Genomic DNA, 20,075 nt, shown 5'->3' on the forward strand with positions numbered 1-20,075 from the left:
CCAAGGTCTAATTAATTCTCTTGTCAGACAATCAATTGCTCAAAATGTCACCCCATGAGTGCGGGTTCCTTCACTTTGAGCCACACACACACTTACATTTAATTTTAAATGGAAGAAAATGAACATTTGTCTTATAGTCTATAAATTATATGAAAATATAGCTTTATTTATTTTAAACATCAATGGGTTTATTAATCTTAGGAAAAAGTGATAATGAGACTGCAAGGATGGCTTCAGGAAGGTAACCTTGGTAACAGTTTGGCTGGTTTCCATGGTTACAAAGAGTACAGCTGAGAGGCTCAAAGAATCACAATTTCCTTTGATTGGTAGATTCTGAAAATGATGATTTGGAAAGTGACAAGGGATTTAAAAAGAGGGGGAAAATCCCTTGTGAGGAATGAGACATTAAGTGTAATAATAGCACATTGATGGCCGGACACAAGACAGGCCTTTGAAATTTAATGAAACCTCCTTTTGCTCTTTCATAAAAAAAAAAAAAAAAAAAAAAAAAAAAAAAAAAAAAGGTGGAATATCTCAATCTATAGCAGCATGAATTCACAGACTGTCTGCCTTGCTCCTGATTAGCTAGCTAGAGTATATTATTGTCTATATGTTTTCAAAATTGGCTTAAAATCTATTAGTGGACTAAAAGTATAAATAAAAAGAAAAGTAAAATTTTCAAGACAAGGACTTAATGTACATAAAATAAGTATTTTTTGATGTTTTCATATTGTTTTGTAAAGTTTGTTAGTGAAAAGTAAATCAACAACTTAAAAACAATAAAATTAATATGAAGAAATCCAGGGCCATGTGTCTATTTCCTTAACTATTGGAATATATGTAGCCATATAATTTCATTTGTTACTTAGCTTCCTTTTGAAGAATTAACTTCTGGTACTCAGTATAAAAAATAATACTAACTTCAAATAACTACCTAAGCTACTACACAGCAGATTCTTGACTGATGATGGAAATGTCATATATTCAAAATGTATTTCCTAGTTTACCAAAAGAAAATAGTAGCATGGCACATTAAAGAATATCTGTGGCTGACAAAGAGCTGGTGAATGACACCTTATCATCATCTCTATAGTGTAAACCTTGTATTAGCTACCCCAAAGGGAGGAGGGGGGAATGACTGAATTTTACCGTTAAGAAAAAATCTATTGGTTTCTTACCATCTTCACCTAAATTTTAAAAAGAAAAAAATCATAAGTTGAACCAACCTGTATAAGTCAGCAATTCCTATAACACATGTATTTTATTTATTTGCTAATGTATTTATTTTTTGTGCATGCGTGTTTTGCCTGTATGTATGCCTGTGTGCCACATCCATGCCTGCTTCTCACAGAGGTCAGAAGAGGGCATCAGATTACTGGGATTCAAATTATGCAACTGGGAGTTACCTTATGAGTGCTAGAAATTGAACCCGGGTCCACTGGAAGAGTTGCCAGTGGTCTTAACTACTGAGCCATCTCTGCATCCTGAAATGTGATTTTTCAAAGTCTCTTTCTTTACCTTTAATGCTATTATTTTAAAATATTCCCTTCTATGTAAAACAGACACTTGAAGAAGTATGTTGCCAAGATAGAAAAATTCAAGTCATTAACTCTAGATATCTAGGTCCTCTTAAGTACATCAGTTTCAGAGGAGGTGAAAAAAATTGAAAGAGCCCAAAACTTTTCATTATTTTTTTCCAGAAAGAAGAATGTTTAAAAGAATGAAATATTTAGCCAAAAATAACTGCTTCCACTTACAAGAAAAAACAGTTGAAGATACAATAAAGTGGAAAACCCAAAATCCTGAGAGTAGAATTAGAAGTACTAATGGCCATAAATCTGTGAATGTTAATAGACGTTCCTCAAATAAACACATACAAGAGAAAACAAAGTCATGAGAAGATTTATCTCAAAAGAATAAAGGACTATATGAATCAAAAATGCTTTAAAAATGCTATAAACAAGCAGGTAATAAAGAAACACTTCTCCAGTCAGATAGGCAAGGCCGTCGAGATATTGATAAGGGGAGAATGCCTGGTATATTATTTAGGATTCTCTAGAGGAACAGAACATATAAAATGTATTTGTATATATCAAGGGAATTTATTTGAATGGGTTATGGGCTGTGATACAGCTGGCCCAACAATGGCTGTTTACCAACAGAAGATCGAATAATCTAGTAGTTGTTCAGTTCACAAGGCTTGATGTCTCAGCTGGTTTTCATTATAAGCCAGAATCCTGAAAAAGTAGGCTCTAATGCTGGTAAAGGAATGGATTTGCTGGCAAGGCAAGATCAAACAGTCAAAGAAAGCAAGCTTCCTTCTTCCATGTCTTTTAAATAGGTTACCAATAAAAGGTGTGGTCCAGATTAAAGGCAAATCTTTACACCTCAAAGTATCTGGATTAAAAGTGGATCTTACCACATCAAAGATTTAATTAAGAAAAAAAAATCCTTCACATTTATACCCAGTTAATTCCAGATGTAGTCAATTTGACAACCAAAAATAGTCATCACACCTACTGTGTGGTGGTATTACATAAATATCCAAAATGAAGAAGAACAGATGCTACAATGATATAAAGGAAATAAAATGCAATCTGTGTGTATTATACCCAGCCAGTGTGACCTATAATTTAAAGGCATGCGTTTTAGAACTGGCATGTCGGAAGTAAGTAATCCCTAATGTAAGATTGTGTCTGAATATTAAACAGCATGCTTAGGATAGACCATGTTTAGATGATGGTAATGAATAAAGTCATCATTGAGGTGAGGTAGTTCACCCACAAATATCTTAACAGCCTTCTAGACAGAGGAACCACTTAGAACAGATGTCCATAGTAGGAGAATTCCAAGGAGGTGTGAGCCGTAACAAAGATGCCAGAGCAAGTGAAATGGAATTAGAAGATGTGATTGAGAACAAGGTTCAGGACAGCCAGGCTACACACAGAAACCCTATTTCAAAAAAACCAAAACAAGTGATTAAATTACTAGGTAGTATAAGATCTTTCTGGCTCACTTCAGGTTGAATAGTACAATCAAAACTGATTTTCAGTGAGGAAGTTTGCTTTTTGCCTTGAAAATCAACACTAGAAGCAGGAATAAAGATAAAGGAACACACTTATGAGACTAATATAATAATCCAAGCATGAGGTTTTCATGTTGTCTAGAAAAGGAAATGGTAAAGAGTGGGGTATTGGTTGGAAGAAAAACAAATGATTCATATAAGAGATATATAGCTAAGAAGGAATTTATGATTCCACCTAACAGGGATAGGTTGCCATGAATGGACTGAAAAATTAAGAAGTTGTTTTTGAACCTGAAGAAGCAGTATGCAAGTGGGGAATTTTAAAGAAAAGCTTACACTTGAGATATTTTGGAGCAGTAAACATACATAATCTATTTAAAGAAATTAAACATAAGAAAATCACCCCAGAAGTGAATGAATAGAGAAAGTGACTAAGGTTTAAAATCTGAATCAGTCCAAAACAGAAAGGTTTTTCTTATCAGCAAAAATCTACAAATGTGATATGCTAAAAGACTATCGAAGAAAGTGTGTGGCACAATAAGTGTTGCCAGCAGGATGAGAGAAGAATCATTCTCAGTCACTAAATAATAGTAGGAATGTTATCATTAGCCTTATAAAAATCACGTTTGTAGCATGGTATAGATAAAGGTTTGAAGGGGGTACTTCAGAGAACATGTTAGAAAGAAAGTCAGAGGCTGCAAATGCAGAAATCTCTTTTGAAGAGATTTACTACACCGAATATCACATAAAAACTCATGACTGAAAATGGAACAGATCAAGAAAAATAAATGTTTGCAATAGAAGTAATTTCAGTGTGTGCACTGACAGACAAGACAGTGTTAGCACTGAAATTCGGAGAAAAGTAGAAAATTGTCCTGGTCAAATGTTCTTGAGTGTGGATGAGTCAATGAGATAAGTTATCCACACAGGAAGGAGGGACCCAGAAGTGTGAACTAGGGAGGGAAGAAGACAGATCATACACATGTCTTCTGTGTCAGGTAAAAATGGTACTGAAAATTTTTCAGTTAAGATACAAAGTCATCAACTGGGAATAAGGATAAGACAAGAAGCATGGGTGTTTGTTGAGAGAAAAGGTGTGAACCAGTCATACAGAAAAGCTTGTAAATGAAATCTTAGCCCCAGTAACACAGTTCTAACAAGCCACACCTCCCATTTCTTCCCAAACAGTTCTACTACCTGAAGATCAACGCTGGAGAGGAGACAAACATATTTGAAATGTTATATTGGAGGACTCCTGAGAAACAGTGTTTTGTTTTTGTTTTGCTTTTTTAACATCGTAACAAATATAGGCCTTGTTTTCCCACAAAACCTTTGCTTCTATTTTGTGAAGCGTGCTTTCACATGGCTGCCCCAGTTTGCTTTCTATTACTGTGGCAAACACCACTACCAAAAGCAACTTGGCAAGTAAATAGTCTATTTGGCCAGATGGTTACATCACCTAGGAAAACCAACACAAAAATTCAAGGCAAGAACCTAGAAGTAGGAACCGAAGTAGAGAGAAGTGCCACTTACTGGCTTGCTTTCCCAGATGGCACCCCCATCATAGGCTGGACTCTTTTACATCCATTAGCCGGCAAGTATATTCCCCACAGACCTGCTCATCTGACAATTTGAAGAAGAAAAATTCCTCAACTGAAGTTTCCTCTTCACAGATATGTCTAAGTCCATGTCAAGTTTACAAAAGCTACCCAGCACTGTGGTTTATAGGATTTCATCTCACTCTTAGCTATTGTTTAGCAAAGCATCCTTTCAAATGTGCAGTTTTCTCAATGATTTAGCACATAAATAGCACAAGAAGTAAATAATAAACATGTGCTGTTAAACATAAATTGACTGTGGTATGTTTTGCCTATATATTAAATGTATATTTATTGCAGTAATTACCACATTTTCATGGGAACTTTGCTCCTGGGGGACTGAAACTCATGGAAGCTATTTTTAATGCTAGAAAAAGGAAGAAAGTGTGCTGCACAAAACAACTGGTCTAACTGGCTGCCTCTGAACTGCAGCTGCCCTGGCTCTGTGTGGTACAGCTTCAGCCACTGAAGTCAGTTCTATACAGAGATACTGGGCTAGAGGCTGCAGTAACTGAAGGGCTCGTTGCAGTGTTTTGGTGATATTTGTGAAGATGGAGACAGATATTGAGAGGAAAAAGTAGCCACAAGGTAAATATAACTCAAATAATGACCAAATGAAAGACTTTGAAACGACAAAGGCGTTCTTATTTTGGTAGCTTGAAGTCTCTGGAGATTGGTAATATTTTGTTCATCTCTTCATTTGCTTCGTCTCTCCAGCCCTCCCCCTTCTTTCTCCTCTCTCTCTCTCTCTCTCTCTCTCTCTCTCTCTCTCTCTCTCTCTCTCTCAAATTTATACAAACCAGAAAGTCTCAAAATGCTCTCTTTCCTCTTAGACACTCAGAATAGCATCAGAGATGATAAAATTTTCATTGTGCACAGCAGGGAGTATTAGAACAAGGCCATGCAGACAGATTTATGTTCAAACACCATCGTACCTGAGTCTTGCTGATGTAAATGTACAAGGCTGAGACAATGTAAAGAGCAATAAGCCAGGTAAATGTCTGCTTCTTTTGTGGGATTTGCAATCTACTGGCGGGAGACGATTTATCCACATGGACAAACGAAGACACTGAGCACAGGTCTTCCAATTCAATCTTTTTTCACTCCATCCAAGTCAGTGTGAACTCTAGATAAATGTGGTGAGGAACCACATCAGATCTATTCTGCTGAATGCCTAGGGTTCTTTTCTCTCTGGTACTTTAAATTGTTATCGTTTGTTTTTCCAATAGAAAGAAAGCAGATTGAAACATTTCTTACTGTCAGCAAAGAAGCGTGATGCAATTTACTATTCTCATTACTCACAAATGAATATTGCAATAGCTATTACTCTCCTGTTGGAAAGTAACAGAAAGGGGGGGTGGAATTTAACATGTGTGTGTGTGAAACAATTAATTGTCCATCTCATTTGAAGACACATCATTGACACTAATTAAATGGTTTTTCAGAAAGGGAAGGAGTAGTGTCATTTTATTTTCAGAAGGTAGAAATTGACTTTTAATTGTCAGAAATAAGTAGATTATTGAATTCTGTTGTGATAGTGCACTAAGGTACACATTCCCCAGGGTGGGGCCATGTCATTAGATGTCAGTATTCTTCATGATGCCATGAACACAGTGACAAGTTAATGAGTGTTTCTAAATGCATACATTAATGAAATGCTGTGTCAAAACAGCCGGTTTGAGTAAACAGTAAATAAATGCACTCAGGTGTGATGTTTATGCACAACTGTGTAAATGAATAGTAGTGTTAAGGATAAGAAACATCAGTTCACATGAAAAGGTTGTTTTTTTTTAAATTTTTTTTTTTCAAATTTCATGGATAACTCTGCATCTTACAACTCTGGAAAAAATTTCCTTTAACTTATTTATTTATTTATATCCTGTTTGGTTCCATAATGTAATTGCCCACATGGAAAAAAATAAATATTAGATTTATGAGTAGAAATGCATGACTCAGGGACTGCTGAGGAGATGCTGATGGTTTCATCTCTTGGGAGATAAAGGTGCTTGTCACCAACTCCTACAAGTTGTTCTTTGACCTTTATTATGCCATAGTACACACACACACACACACACACACAATAATCAAGTCAATAAAATGAATAAATCTAAAGATTGATAGCAGGCCACATAAGTAAGTGTATGTAGGGGCCCAGTTATTGTTTAGAACTTCCTTTTATGGGGTTTGGGAGGAAGAATAGCTGGTTGCTAGGTAATAGAATTTGCATGGGTCCTCATTTTAACTGATAGAAAATTATGTGCCCACTGCACTTAGGTATGTCCTTTCCCATAACGAGTCTTATTTTAATCATATTCATATGCAATTAGAATAGCAGAAAAAGGAAAGCACAGCATTTATATTGTTGTGCAGTCACCTAGGTGTATGATGTGTTCTGGAGTCAGATGTGGTCTGTTACGTTCTCAGAGTCAGAGGCTGTGCAAGTCATCCTATACCCTGGAAGGCTGTCATAGATGGAAATACAATTCCTGATCTGTTCAAACGTTAGAGCTACATTTTTCCTCATTTTGTCATGTGATTTTTGTCTGACCCATACCCCACAAAACAAACAAGAAACCAGAAGAGGATAGATCCCCAAGCTCTTATGCACGTAAATAATTCTTTATTTTCAGTTGTGAATGAAACGTGATCATGGTAAAAAGAGGATTGTCATCAGATATCCACTTGAGGAGACATAATTTTGCTTCATTGTTATTGTTTTGTTTGCTTGTTTTCCTGCCAGCTCCTTATTTGATTTTCCTATCTGGCAGTATTTCTTCATTATTATTGGTTTTTTCTTTTTTTGCTGCCATTGCTGTTTTTGTTAGGCATGCTAATCTTGTAATAGCTCTGCTTAAAGGAATCAAAATTGGGAATGAGAAAACGCATCACCATATCAAGAGAAGCCACTGCCCCCAGTGGAGGGTGTGGCCATCTTGAACTATCATGGGGACTTTGGTTCTACTATGAACACAGCACTCTTAGGACTGGTAGCATTGAAGGTGAAATTGGACAGCAATTCCTCCAGAAGGAGACTAGCTGCAAAGCCCAAAGCAACAGTTGTTGATTATTAGGATACTTAGAACCATTGGCATATTTGAAACAACTGAATTTCTTAAAAGAGTGGCCAGTGCATCTCCATGAGGAAGAATATGAATCCAAAAAGAACATAGAAGGGAGTTCTGAGGGAGGGGAGAGGAATCTGAAAAGAAGCAAATAGTATTAGACCGGTGACTGGCCATGCAGAGAGAATGTAGAAGAGAAGAAATAGGCAGTGGCACACTGCAAAGAGCCATATCAGGTTTGAGCAGGTAGAAATGCCAGGTTGCCAAGCATGGTATAAAGAGCTCAGCTGTTGGTCACATGACCGTTTGCAATTGCAGGAACGGTGTGCCCTCTATGGGTCAAATGTTTAATCCTGGTTTTCTTTTCATTTCAAAGTTGATACTCTTTAGAATAGTCTAAATGACTGTCCAGTTATGATCACAATTTAAAACACTTGGTCAGATAGTGTAAATTAATTTCTTTATATTAACTTTTTTTGCAAATGCCAATAAAATCTATGAAGTTTGATTTTTTAAAAAAAGTACAAATATAGATTTTCTGTGGAATAACAGCTTAAATAAGATAATTAGATTCCGGCTCAGACTTAACAAGCAAAATAAGACAACAACAAAAAGTTGCCTATCAAGTAAGAAAATCTATGATTATAATATGTACCCTATTAAACTTCCTTTTTTTTTTTTTTTTTTTTTGTCCCTATACCTTCTGAGGCAACTGTATGACTTAGAGCAGACAGTGCCTTAGCGTATCCAGTGCCATAGCACTGCCGCTGACAAAGTGAACAAAGTCCCACATCCTCCTGGGAAGCTGCACTCAGAACCATAAGCTGACTCTTAAAGGTTGAAATTTCATTTTTAGTACCCGGTGAGTCAAATGTCTGTAGGCTTTGCTTAGTTCCATCAAGGTCCTAAAGTTTTGTGTTTCCCCATCCCCGTGATTGATCACGTTTCATTCACAACTAAAAGTAAAGAATTATTTACGTGCATAAGAGCTTGGGGATCTATCCTCTTCTGGTTTCTTGTTTGTTTTGTGGGGTATGGGTCAGACAAAAATCACATGACAAAATGAGGAAAAATGTGGCTCTAACATTTAAACAGATCAGGAATTGTATTTCCATCTATGACAGCCTTCCAGGGTATAGGATGACTTGCACAGCCTCTGACTCTGAGAACGTAACAGACCATATCTGACTCCAGAACACCTCACACACCTAGGTGACTGCACAACGATCTAAATGCTGTGCTTTCTTTTCTCTTTGCTATTTCTAAGTAACTCTTTCAGCTACCAAGCTTCTTCCAAGTAGGGCTTTTACCTAGGGTGATGGCTTCATCTCCTCCTGTTGTCTGAACAGATAAAATCAAACACTCTAGAACCAACCAGGCGCTGTACCTCTGTTGTCTGTAAGCTGACATGAAGCAGACAGCAAGGGTCGGGAGCTTTATTCCTTCTGTTCTCTCCGTGTTGAAACAGGAAAAGACTTTTCACCTGCCTGCCTTTGAAGAGGACTCAGACTGTCATGGCCTCTAAAGGTAAGGGTAAACATAGCCAGCGTCTAAATTTGGCCTCGTATATGTTATAACGACAACTGCATGGATATTGGAGCACTATAACCGGTCTGGTTGGTACTTTAAAAAGCTGTTATTTATTGCTCTTGAACACTGGAATTTCAATTATTTTACTTGAACGTTTACTTTGTCCTAACTGAAAACACACACCCCACACTTTTAGCCAAAAGAATGTAAAAAGTCTGGCTGTAAAATGTGTTTTTGTTGCTGTAAACACAAACCTAGCAATTTAATAAGAAAAGCTGTAAAGCAACTTTGAGTATTAGAAGGTTTAATTTAAACACAGAAATGGGATGAAATTCTAAGTCTAAATGAATCTGAAGGAAAGATTCCACATAGACATCCAAAAATGTTATTCAAACATTCATAATTGCTCATTTGTTGTTCAAAACCATGAGGCACTCAGCCCAGTGAAGAACAGAATATCAGTGAAGCCTCAACTTGATGCAGCAGAACTAAAGCTTTGTGCTTTATAAACTTAAAATATTTAAAAAATACTCTGGTAGTAAATTCAGCATAAAAAATCAATCAAAATGATCAAAATATCCAATGTAAGCATGAAGATCTATTAGGGACATTAGGAGAAAAGGGTGCAATTTCACTTAGAACCCTAAAACTATTGAAATATGTGTTTTAATTGAGACAGATTTCAAAAGATGAGAGATAAGGTTTTATCGGGGCTAATAATATACAATCACTTAAGATATTTCTAAAAATAAAATTATAATCCATTTGTATTCAATTATCAAAACAGAGCACTATTAAGCTCTTTAAGGAAATGTTTCAAAATGAATAAGTTTGATTTGTGAAACTTAGGGAAGTATCTAAAACTAGTCACAAGTGTAACCTCCCCTAAATTATTTAAATAAATGACTCAATCCAAATAAATGTGAGTCCATTCTTGTTCGCTTCGTGAACACATCGCTGACATCTATTAAACAAATTAAGTAGTCTTTATATTTTTCATTCTTATTTAATGTGGGTCTGGGAATCCCCGGGAAAGCTTGTAAACAGATGAGAAACTTCATCAGAAAGAGAAAAACAGCGACTTTTACCGTATGTGTGCAGAACAGTCTCTATGCTGACGACAAGCAAACACAAACCGTGACAAACATTCCATGAAGACTGAAACTGTCACAGGCCAAACACCTCTCGTTTTATAAATTAAGACCAGCGACAGAGCGGCCTGGAAGGAAAGAGTTGCAAAGTGTGTAAATTATTTATGGTTCACTTATACATTTTTAAAAGAGTAGATAGAAATTCAAAGCCCGATACCAATTCAAAGGAGATTTCTATTCATCTGGTGGTCCATGTCTTTGAAGAAAATGTGACCGGAAAGCAAGATTATGATTAATCTGCCAAGAAGACGTGATGTTCAGTAATGAAAAAGACTTTATTTGTGAATTAAAGCTGCACTAAACCTAGAGCCAAAGTTTAAGACAAAAACAAACATTCCTCTGGCCAATTGAAAACATTTAGCCCACGGTTTGGATAGAATATTTATTGTAAAATCAAAGAGACAGGAAGATATTGTTTAAATAGAAAATCTTGTTTGAGCAATAGCCTTATCTAATTTTTACCCCCGAAGAATGTTTGAGGCCATGTTTTTCAAAAATGTTTAAAGATATGACCATAACTCCATAGTGGTCTTTGGCCTATGGAACTGTATTGTCCGGTAGCATCTTCTGAGAGACTTGGGGTTAACAGGGCATTTCATAGACAAGTCCAAAGAAGCCTGAGCTCAATGCCATAGATCCAAAGAAATGTGTATCATCTGGAACCTCTTCAAGTGGTAAAAACAAAGACAAGGAAAGGCATCCTCTGAACCTGCTGTAGGGTCAGACACCTAGGAGCCCCAACAAGGGACGTGCAGTCCTTGTGGGAAAGCAACTGCAGCCTCATCACCTACAAGTTCTCTTACAGAGGGGTCAAAGGACAAGTTTCTTCATTTGTTTAATTCTCAGGCAAGTCCTGTACGGATGTCAAATTCCACAGACAAATGCAAACTAAGCAACCAACATCAATATTAATATAAACCCAGCCAGTTCCTACAACCTTAGGGGTAAATAAATAAATGAGTCATCTGGCAATTGCCCCTCATTAACACTTCCTGCATGCACAAACTTAACAAGCTTGTCATTACTAGAATCAATTTATTCCTCTGTCCAAAGGGCCATTTGTCTGTGTTCTTCATCCCTGTTCAGACTATGCTTGGGTTTTCTTAATGATAAGATAAGCTTATTATCTTAGAAAGAATCCTAGTGCACTTTTAAACTGTGTGATTACAAGATACAGAAAAATACCTCAGACAACAGAAATTTTTTTATAAAACTGGGTATCTTTGTAGAAATAAGGCCATTATAATTTATATTAAGTATTTATATGGCACCCCAGTTTTACTATATGCTCAATGACAGCAATCACTTAAATGTTATGCAGCTGCTATAAATTTATTCTTTGTATCAATCCAGAACCAATTCCTTTGTCTCATTCATGTACATGTTACTTAATAAAATTTCAGTCTGTCCATGATTGACCACAAAGATCATGGTAAATAAAATGTTGCTACCCAATAATGTTAGAGACTTTTAAACATACACCATGAATGAAATTACCTAATGATTGATATATTCTCAGAAAATGTTAATGCTGTTAAACAATGTGATGCTTGACTGTGCTTGCTTTTATGATGAACACTACTACAGTCTGAAAAAGAAAAGTTGGCCATTCACTTTCTTGTAAATCAACAGCTAAGATAATGCAACACAACACTGAGAAACAACTCAAATTTATTCACATATTTTTCTAAACAAAAGAACCTTGACACTCTATGAGGATGAGAATCATGAACACCAGTAGTCTATGGGAAAAAATTAGCATCTAATGAAGGAAATAACACAATGATGTTTATGAGAATGAAATAAGGAACTAGTAGAAAGCTAACGTTTAGAATTTTAAATAAAGATTCTCCTGCCTGGGGCTGATGCATAACATCACATAGAATAATACACAATAAATAAGAAACTCACAGAGTCCAATGTGAGATGACTGAAATAGAAGCAAATTTACTCAGCAGTGATATTGATACCAGTGAACTAACAAAGTGACCTTTATATAAGTATACGAAGGCACTCACAGAAAAATTATGAGCTTCTTTAAGCTTACTCGGTTTAACAGTGGGTTTTCAGAGGATATCCTCATACTATTAGGACTATTAGCTTTACCTAAGATCTTATCAAAAGGCAACTTTGCAAACCTTCCACCCCAATCTCTAAATCAATAGCTGGAGAGAGGCCCAACACCTATTTTGTTAGGTCCCCACTCCAGGTGGTTCTGATGAAGGCTGAAATATGAGAGTCATTCAATTAAACTGGGCTACAATATTATGACTATTAACTCCATAAAGTACAAGGCAGCCCCGTAATATTCAAAGAAAGGTATTTTTGACTTTAATCCCGGCACTTGGGAAGCAGAAACAGATGGATCTCTTTGAGTTCACGGCCAACCTGGTCTATAGAGCAAGTTTCAGAATAGGCTCCAAAGCTACAAAGAAACCTTGTCTCTAAATAAATAAATAAATGGTAATTAAAACTTTGAGGTAAAGTTCAAGTCTAGGCTATGAGTACAGGCTAACAGGTGTTACCTTGCACTTATACACAAACATATTTATACATGCGATGTATCTCCAGGTCACTTATTTAAGTCAAGTTATTTAACTTGTTCTCACAACTACCAACATTCTTCTGTGTTCCTTTTTCTCTGGCAAGGGGTGGTGGTATGGAGTAGTGAAGACAAAGGAAAGTGCACTAACATGAGAGAGGTATCAATCAAGGAGCAACTTCAATCTAAATCAAAAAGAGAAAAGAAAGGGAGGGAGGAAGGAAGGGAGGGAGAGAGAAAGGGAGGGAGGGAAGGAGGGCGGAAGATTAAGTAGAAGCAAAAGCAACCTAAATTTTAGCACACATATAGATATTCATCTCTTGCAGATTCCCAGAATCAAAAGCCTGGAAGACTGCCTGGTTTTCTTCCGGGATCTACAAACCCAGATCAACACTGTCGGGCAGCTTCTTCCCATCCCAGGAAACAAGCAAGGCAAGAGCCTGATGACTGTCAGCCAAGTCGTTTCCTGCCAACAGCCAGTCTCCCCCCTGGTCTAGAATATTTAAGCCAGGTTGGCATGCCTTTCCATTTCTACTCTTGTGTTCCCCTTAAAGGCAATTCAAACTCGTTTTCTTGTTTTTCAACCAATAATTTAATGGAATGCAGAATGCATTATAAATCATAAAGTTATAAAGTACTGTCTTTATATTTGTTATGTAGATGGGATTTTATTCGACACTATTGTCACCTATCCTTATTTACTTGACAGAGTGATGAGACTAAATAGCCTTGACTTTTCCGTTTAGCATGTTTGTCTACTTTCTGTTCATTGCTCAAGGTGTGGAGGCATTCTCAAGGAATTATTAGACTAGGCCACCTACAGCTATTAATTAGACATGTATTGAGCACTTGCATATTCAAGGCACATAAGAAGCATAAAACCTACCTGCTGTCACTCAAATATTTTATTAGTTAATGATCAAACAAAAACATTGATTAAAAAGTACAAAGCAAGGCACGAAAGCCAGGAAAACACACATCTTTAAGGGAGAAGGCAGTCGTGGAGACTTCGGGAAGGAGTTGAGACTTTTCAGCTGCTCTCAAAAACAATGTGAAAATCCAAGGGAAAACAATTTACCAAGGCCACATTACTCTCTTCTGATGTTCCGAGTCTCCAGGTCAACCTGCTTGGATGATTATATCACACTATTAGGTACTGTTGCTGTTCAAGCTGGGGCACTTCACGTCTTATAAAACTTTGTCATGTGGCACATAAATAGAAACTGTTGTTCATATGTGAATGTATTATTGTTGTTTTAACACATCACCCTACACAAGATTAGAATGACTCTAACACTAATATTGAGATGTCAGCACATCTGCTACTACACTCCCTTGTTTGGCATTCCTTCAAACATGAAGTCTATCTCTTTTATCAAAATCAAATCTCTGTGTTAATTCCCTTAAGGAACAAGAGATTTCTGCTATGCCTGATAGGGTTTAAGCTGCATGCAGCATATGTTCCTGGGAAAATGTTTATAATTGCAGATGCCTTCCCCAGAAACCCACTGGCAGACAAATGTTCTACAGAGACTGGCGAGCTCAGGGAGGTACGGAAAGGAGCTGGAAAAGCTAACCTACCATCTTCCATCTTCCATCTGCAGAAAGGATCAGCTGTAAGAGCTGGCTAGAGTTGATTAACTGCTGCAAGCTGTTTGGGAGTGTTGTCAGGCAAGGTTTTTGCCAAATATAAAAGTGATATACCAGCGCCAGAGGGCTGAGGTTTGATGATCACATATGGTCATCGCATATTCTTCTTCCACCCATGAAAGATGACATACCGTGGCCAGATGCTTGACATGAATACATGTTCTAACCTTCAATAAATAGACAGAAGAACTCAGGAGCTTCAGTTTCAAATGCAGTGCATTTTCTAAAAACATACCTCTGCCAATATTTTTTTCAGAAAACAAAATGTGCCATAAATTGTTAACATTTTTTCCTAAAGGAAATGACTTACTCATTTTGTACTAAAAGTATATGGGTTTACTTTAAGCTCTGGACATATAAAAAGATATGTGGGGATTTCAAAAGTATTTCATGTAAGTCTGTAGGAGAATGCCTGTTAAATGACTTTGTGTGTGCCGGTTTTCCTTTTATTGAAAATATGCTTTTTCTTCACATCCCATATCCTGATTCCATTCTCCCCATCCTCTTCTCCAAGTCTTGCCCACTTTCCCTCTCTTCCAGATCCACTCCTTTTCTGTCTTCCATTAGAAAATAAACATGCTTCTAAGGGACACCAAAATAATTATAGTATAATATGATATAATACATAATGAGATTTAAAAAACTACCACATTGGAATTGGACAAAACAGACAGAAGGGAAAGAACTCTAGGGAAGTCACAGGAAACATAAACCCACTCATTCACACACTTTGGAATCCCAGAAAAACACTAAACTATAAGCCATAATATGCATATAAAGGATTTGTTGTGTTAAACGGGGAGAAGGAAAACAAAACACACACATACATTATATATATGTGTGTGTATATATATATATATATATATATAATAAAAACTAAAAATATATGTAACTTTTTAAAAAGGGAAAGTCCTGACATTACAATGTGAGTCAAAGAACCTTCAAAGATGCCATTGAGTTCATTTTCTGTCGGCCATCTATTGCTGGGCATACAGCCTACCCTTAAGAATAGTTTGTTTCCCCAGTGATACTCCATTGGAGAAAACCAGATTTTCATTTGCAAGTGACTATCAGTTGGTGATAGCTTCTGGGTTAGGGATGGGGCATGTGTCTAGTTCTTCTTTCAGCGCTGGGGCACCATCTGGTGCAGACTCATGCAGACCCTGTGTGTGCTGCCTCAGTCTCTGTGAGTTCCTATGGTTTTGAGGATGTTGATTTAGAGCGCCTTGGTTTCTTGGTGTCATCTATCCCCTCTTGCTCTTAAACTCTTTCTACCTCATCTTCAGTAGGGTTGCCTGAGCCCCGAGGAGAGGCATTTGATGGAGACATCATTCAGGGTTGAGTGTTCCAAGATTTCTCACTCTGCATGTCTGTTTGTGAGTCTCTTTTGTATTTGTTCCCATCTGTTTCAGGAGGAAGCTTCTCTGATGATGACTGAGTAAGGAACTGATCTAGGAATATAGATGATTGTCTTTATAAGCCACTTTATTGCTACATTTTTTAAAAAAAGAACAATAGTACTTGTTTTTACCTTAGATCCCTGGGATATCTAGTCTCAGGTTGTTGGTTACCTAGGCAGTGTCTGGTGTGGTTCAGTTCATGGGCTAGGCCTTAAGTCTAATCAGATATTCGTTGGTTATTTCTGCAGGCTTTGTGCCACCATTTCACCAGCGTATGCTACAGCGTATGTAGATCAAAGGGCTTGTGGTTGGATCAGTGCTTATGTATCTCCTTGGATAGAGTGCAGAGTGCCTGTCTGTATCTAAGATGCTAGCACTCAGAAGTGAGGCTCTATGTACTTCACATAAGTCTATATAAGAATGTCTGTAAGCAACTTTGCATGTCATAACTCTCAACTGAAAGACATACGAACTAGTTAAAACTACGAATATTTGGAAATACTGCATAATTCAAGAAATAAACCAGAAAAATATAAGAAAAATCTTTCTACATTAAAAACTAGAAGGTTATTTAAACTCTTACTATATAATTTGTGAATAAAGTCTACCCATTAACTCTCAAGAACATTGTGTCAAACAATCTGAAAATAAATATATGTATATATAGTAGGATAAATCTAAGGAGATGCTAGTAGATACTTTCTAGATAGATCTACACATTGACACTAATGACTAATATTTACTCCTTTAGTGTCATAGTATAAATATTAACATTTTTTCAGTTATCAACAAAAGGGTAAAATCACACATAAACATTCTATTCATTTTTAAATTCATTCAATGAAATCAATACTCATAATCTTTATTTTTAAATTTTAAGTTATAATTTTAAAAACTGTCATGTTTTCATTGACTCAGTATTTTAAAAACCACTTTATTTGTCCTGGTATCTGGAGCATATTTTAATCTGTTTAAATTTTCTACTAATTCCTAGTATATCAGCCAGCAGGAGACAATGGAAAGGGTCCATTTAGGCCAGTTTATTAGTGGCTGAGGACTATTCAAAGGAAATTATAATAACCAAATCAACATTGTCAAAGGAAGGGTGCTTGCCCACAGAAAGAGATTAGTTCACTTCTTATTACACAGGATGACAAAGATGAGAGAGAGGAAAAGAGGGAGTAGAGGTTAAGGTGTCAAGTGGAATTGGTTCCTTTGTCCCTAAAGTTAGGTTAGCCTTGACAGTGGAGTAGCACTGGTGGCTAGCTGCATGCTGTGTTCTTAGAGCTGGTTCCTAATTTCTTGGGATGTCGATCTAGTTGACATTTTTATTTCTTCTTGACGATCCAATAAGACAATATACAATATACAAAAATCTGTAGTTCAACAAATACTTCATGCACATCTGGGAATTAGAGATGCAGCTTCCCTTTTCGTTCTGTAGTAGATCTCTATAGCTTCAAAATTTAAGACTAGAATTGGATCCATGACAGCAATATTCAAAGATGATAAACTCAGACATCTTATCCCTATTCTTAGTGTGCCAGTACTAATTTGATTCTTCTCAGAGCTAATAGCCACATAATTTCTGAAGTTCTTTCCCCGGGGATCTTTTTCCCACAAAGGAAATCTCCATTTTCTGCAAGAAAGCAAAAGTAATGTGATACACTCAAAATCTCACTCCACTTCAAGATGCTTTACCATGATTGTGAATATGCTTTTAGAAAACTTCAAGTCATGAAATGACATCTCTAAAAAATATTTGCAATTTTAAAAAGAGGTCACATTGTACTTTTTCATCATCAGTAAGACAAGCAGAAATGTTTCCCTCACCTCAGGATATACAGGGACAATGAAAGAGCGAGTACAGCTTCAAGTTTTCTGGAGTTGTAGAATTACAATCAATACCAAAGTTGATGAAAAAAAAATGCCTTGGCTTAAAGAATCCTGTGGAGTTTGCATGCATGAATAGAGCATACCGTGACAATAATGTTGATTGGATTAGAAATGAAGCTTTAGAAATGTGGTAATCAGCAGTGCAGTCAAGGCTTGTGATTTGGCTTTAGTAGGTCTATGAGCTGACTCAACTAAAAATACAAAACCCGAGGCTGTTCTAAATCACATATTACATATTTCCTTTGCAAAGGTCGTATATGGGCTGACAAGATGGCCGGGGTAAAGGTCATCTACTCCAAGCCTGGCAACATGACTTGCATTCCCAGAGTGCACACAAAGGTAGAAGAAGAGAAACAAGCCCTAAAATGTATCCTCTCACTACTGTATGGGTGCTGCGGTATGTACAACATACATCACGCACATAAACACACAGGATAACAAATAAATCTGTAAACTGCAAATTTTTTTTGCTTAATTTCTTTTTAATTACCTAGTCAAAATGCTGTGGCGGGTATTTGGTAACAGAACACTTATTCCGCTTCAGTTGACGTTCTGTTGGTGCTGGAAAGTTTTCTGTCTTCCCTAGCCTGAAGGAAAATAAGAATAAGAGCTATTTATAAACTGTCATCTTCCAACTTAAACAGATATTTCCTCCTTGAGAGGTGCATGGTGACAATTGAAGGAGTTGGTGGATAAATAGGCACTGGAAGAGGCTGGATGCCCATCCTGTGGCTTCATTTCCTCACTAGAAATTTGGGGACATTTTAAAAACGTCTTCAATATTACTATTCAGAGGTTATTTTAAAAACGTCCTTAAAATACTGTTTCTCATTTTCAGAAAGTTCGCATAACCACTGCTGTTTTTCTTGTTCTTGGCAAATCTGACTTGGAATTTTAAGAGTACTATAAATTATTAATTGGACAATAACATTTGGTGAAGACAGGCCATGCATTTTGTAAGTGAAACATAGCCTCATAGAGGAATTATAGAGTGATTATTTGAGTAACAAATTCTTCCTTATCAAATTTGTTATTTAATTGAAATATAGTACAAATATGTTTGTTCATAGATCCAAAATAAAAGTTAAATAATTTTCTTCTCAGAATTTGTTTTGATTCCTATGGTTAAGTCTTTGCCTTATGAATTGTGAGTGTTTGGAATGTTTTAATAAAAATGACAGATTTCATGCTGCATACTAAGGGCTGTGGCAGAATGGTTTCACTTCCTGTCTATTATCCTTTGCAGCTGGACCTGATAATCATTCATCAGCAGGTGGAGCTTCTCGGGAGTAAGTACATCGAAGTTTGCATTTATTAAAACTTCTGAAAAGGCTTTACTGTTCAAAAGAAATTTTTTTTTTTTTTTTTTTTTTTTTTGGTTTTTCAAGACAGGGTTTCTCTGTGGCTTTGGAGCCTGTCCTGGAACTAGCTCTTGTAGACCAGGCTGGTCTCGAACTCACAGAGATTCACCTGCCTCTGCCTCCCAAGTGCTGGGATTAAAGGCGTGCGCCACCACCGCCCGGCTCAAAAGAAAATTTTATAAACAATGGATGGAAAGGTCGAATGATTGCTTAACCTATTTTTTAAACAAATTAAACTTATTAGTCTAAGCACAACTAAAATATAAAAGTAAGTACTTCATAACAGTGACATCCACATTCTAATAAAATTAGTCTTAAAGTGACAAGCAGTAATTAATATCCCATTGAAATTTCTTAACATTCTGAGAAGGGGATATCACAGTTGAGAGCATATTAAAATTTAATCAACACAATTGCTATCATTTTATTCCTTCACAATCAACTCAATAAAATAGGCACACAGTTTATCAGTAGATAGATGTGTGTAAGGATGATTAATAATTTAAAATTACTTGAGTGTTTATAAGATTCTATATTACTCCAAAATATGGCAGAATTGAAGAAGTTGGCCAGTACCACTACTGTGGATGCTAAAATAAAATTTAGATACAGTAAAAAAAAAAAAAAAGTACTACTGTAAATTGTCCAAATAACTTGCAGAAGAACAATAGGGTTATTATTTGAGCAAGGATTTCTTCCTTATACAATGTTATTTGGTTGAAAGGTGTCACAACATGTTTGTTAATCGTTCTAGAATAAAAATTAGTTATTAGTTTTGTTCTTGGCTCTTGCTTTGACATCTGAACATGGAAAGAGATGTGTATGAAGATGAGACTATCAGTTCAGCATTTCTGCAGCAA

The 20,075-nt window shown here is 36.4% G+C and overlaps 1 protein-coding gene across 1 annotated transcript in view; it reads left to right on the forward strand.

Moving 5' to 3' along the window:
- Nucleotides 1–9,199: 9,199 nt before the first annotated feature.
- Nucleotides 9,200–20,075, forward strand: part of LOC130873460 (phospholipid scramblase family member 5-like) — a 38,487-nt gene continuing 27,611 nt past the window's right edge. Inside the window, exons 1-3 of the mRNA XM_057768322.1 lie at nt 9,200–9,212; nt 13,235–13,419; nt 19,101–19,143. Coding sequence (XP_057624305.1) covers nt 9,200–9,212; nt 13,235–13,419; nt 19,101–19,143 — 241 coding nt within the window. The remainder of the gene's footprint in view (nt 9,213–13,234; nt 13,420–19,100; nt 19,144–20,075) is intronic.

The sequence above is a fragment of the Chionomys nivalis genome, chromosome 4 (assembly GCF_950005125.1).
Source record: "Chionomys nivalis chromosome 4, mChiNiv1.1, whole genome shotgun sequence".
Classification (NCBI taxonomy): Eukaryota; Metazoa; Chordata; class Mammalia; order Rodentia; family Cricetidae; genus Chionomys; species Chionomys nivalis.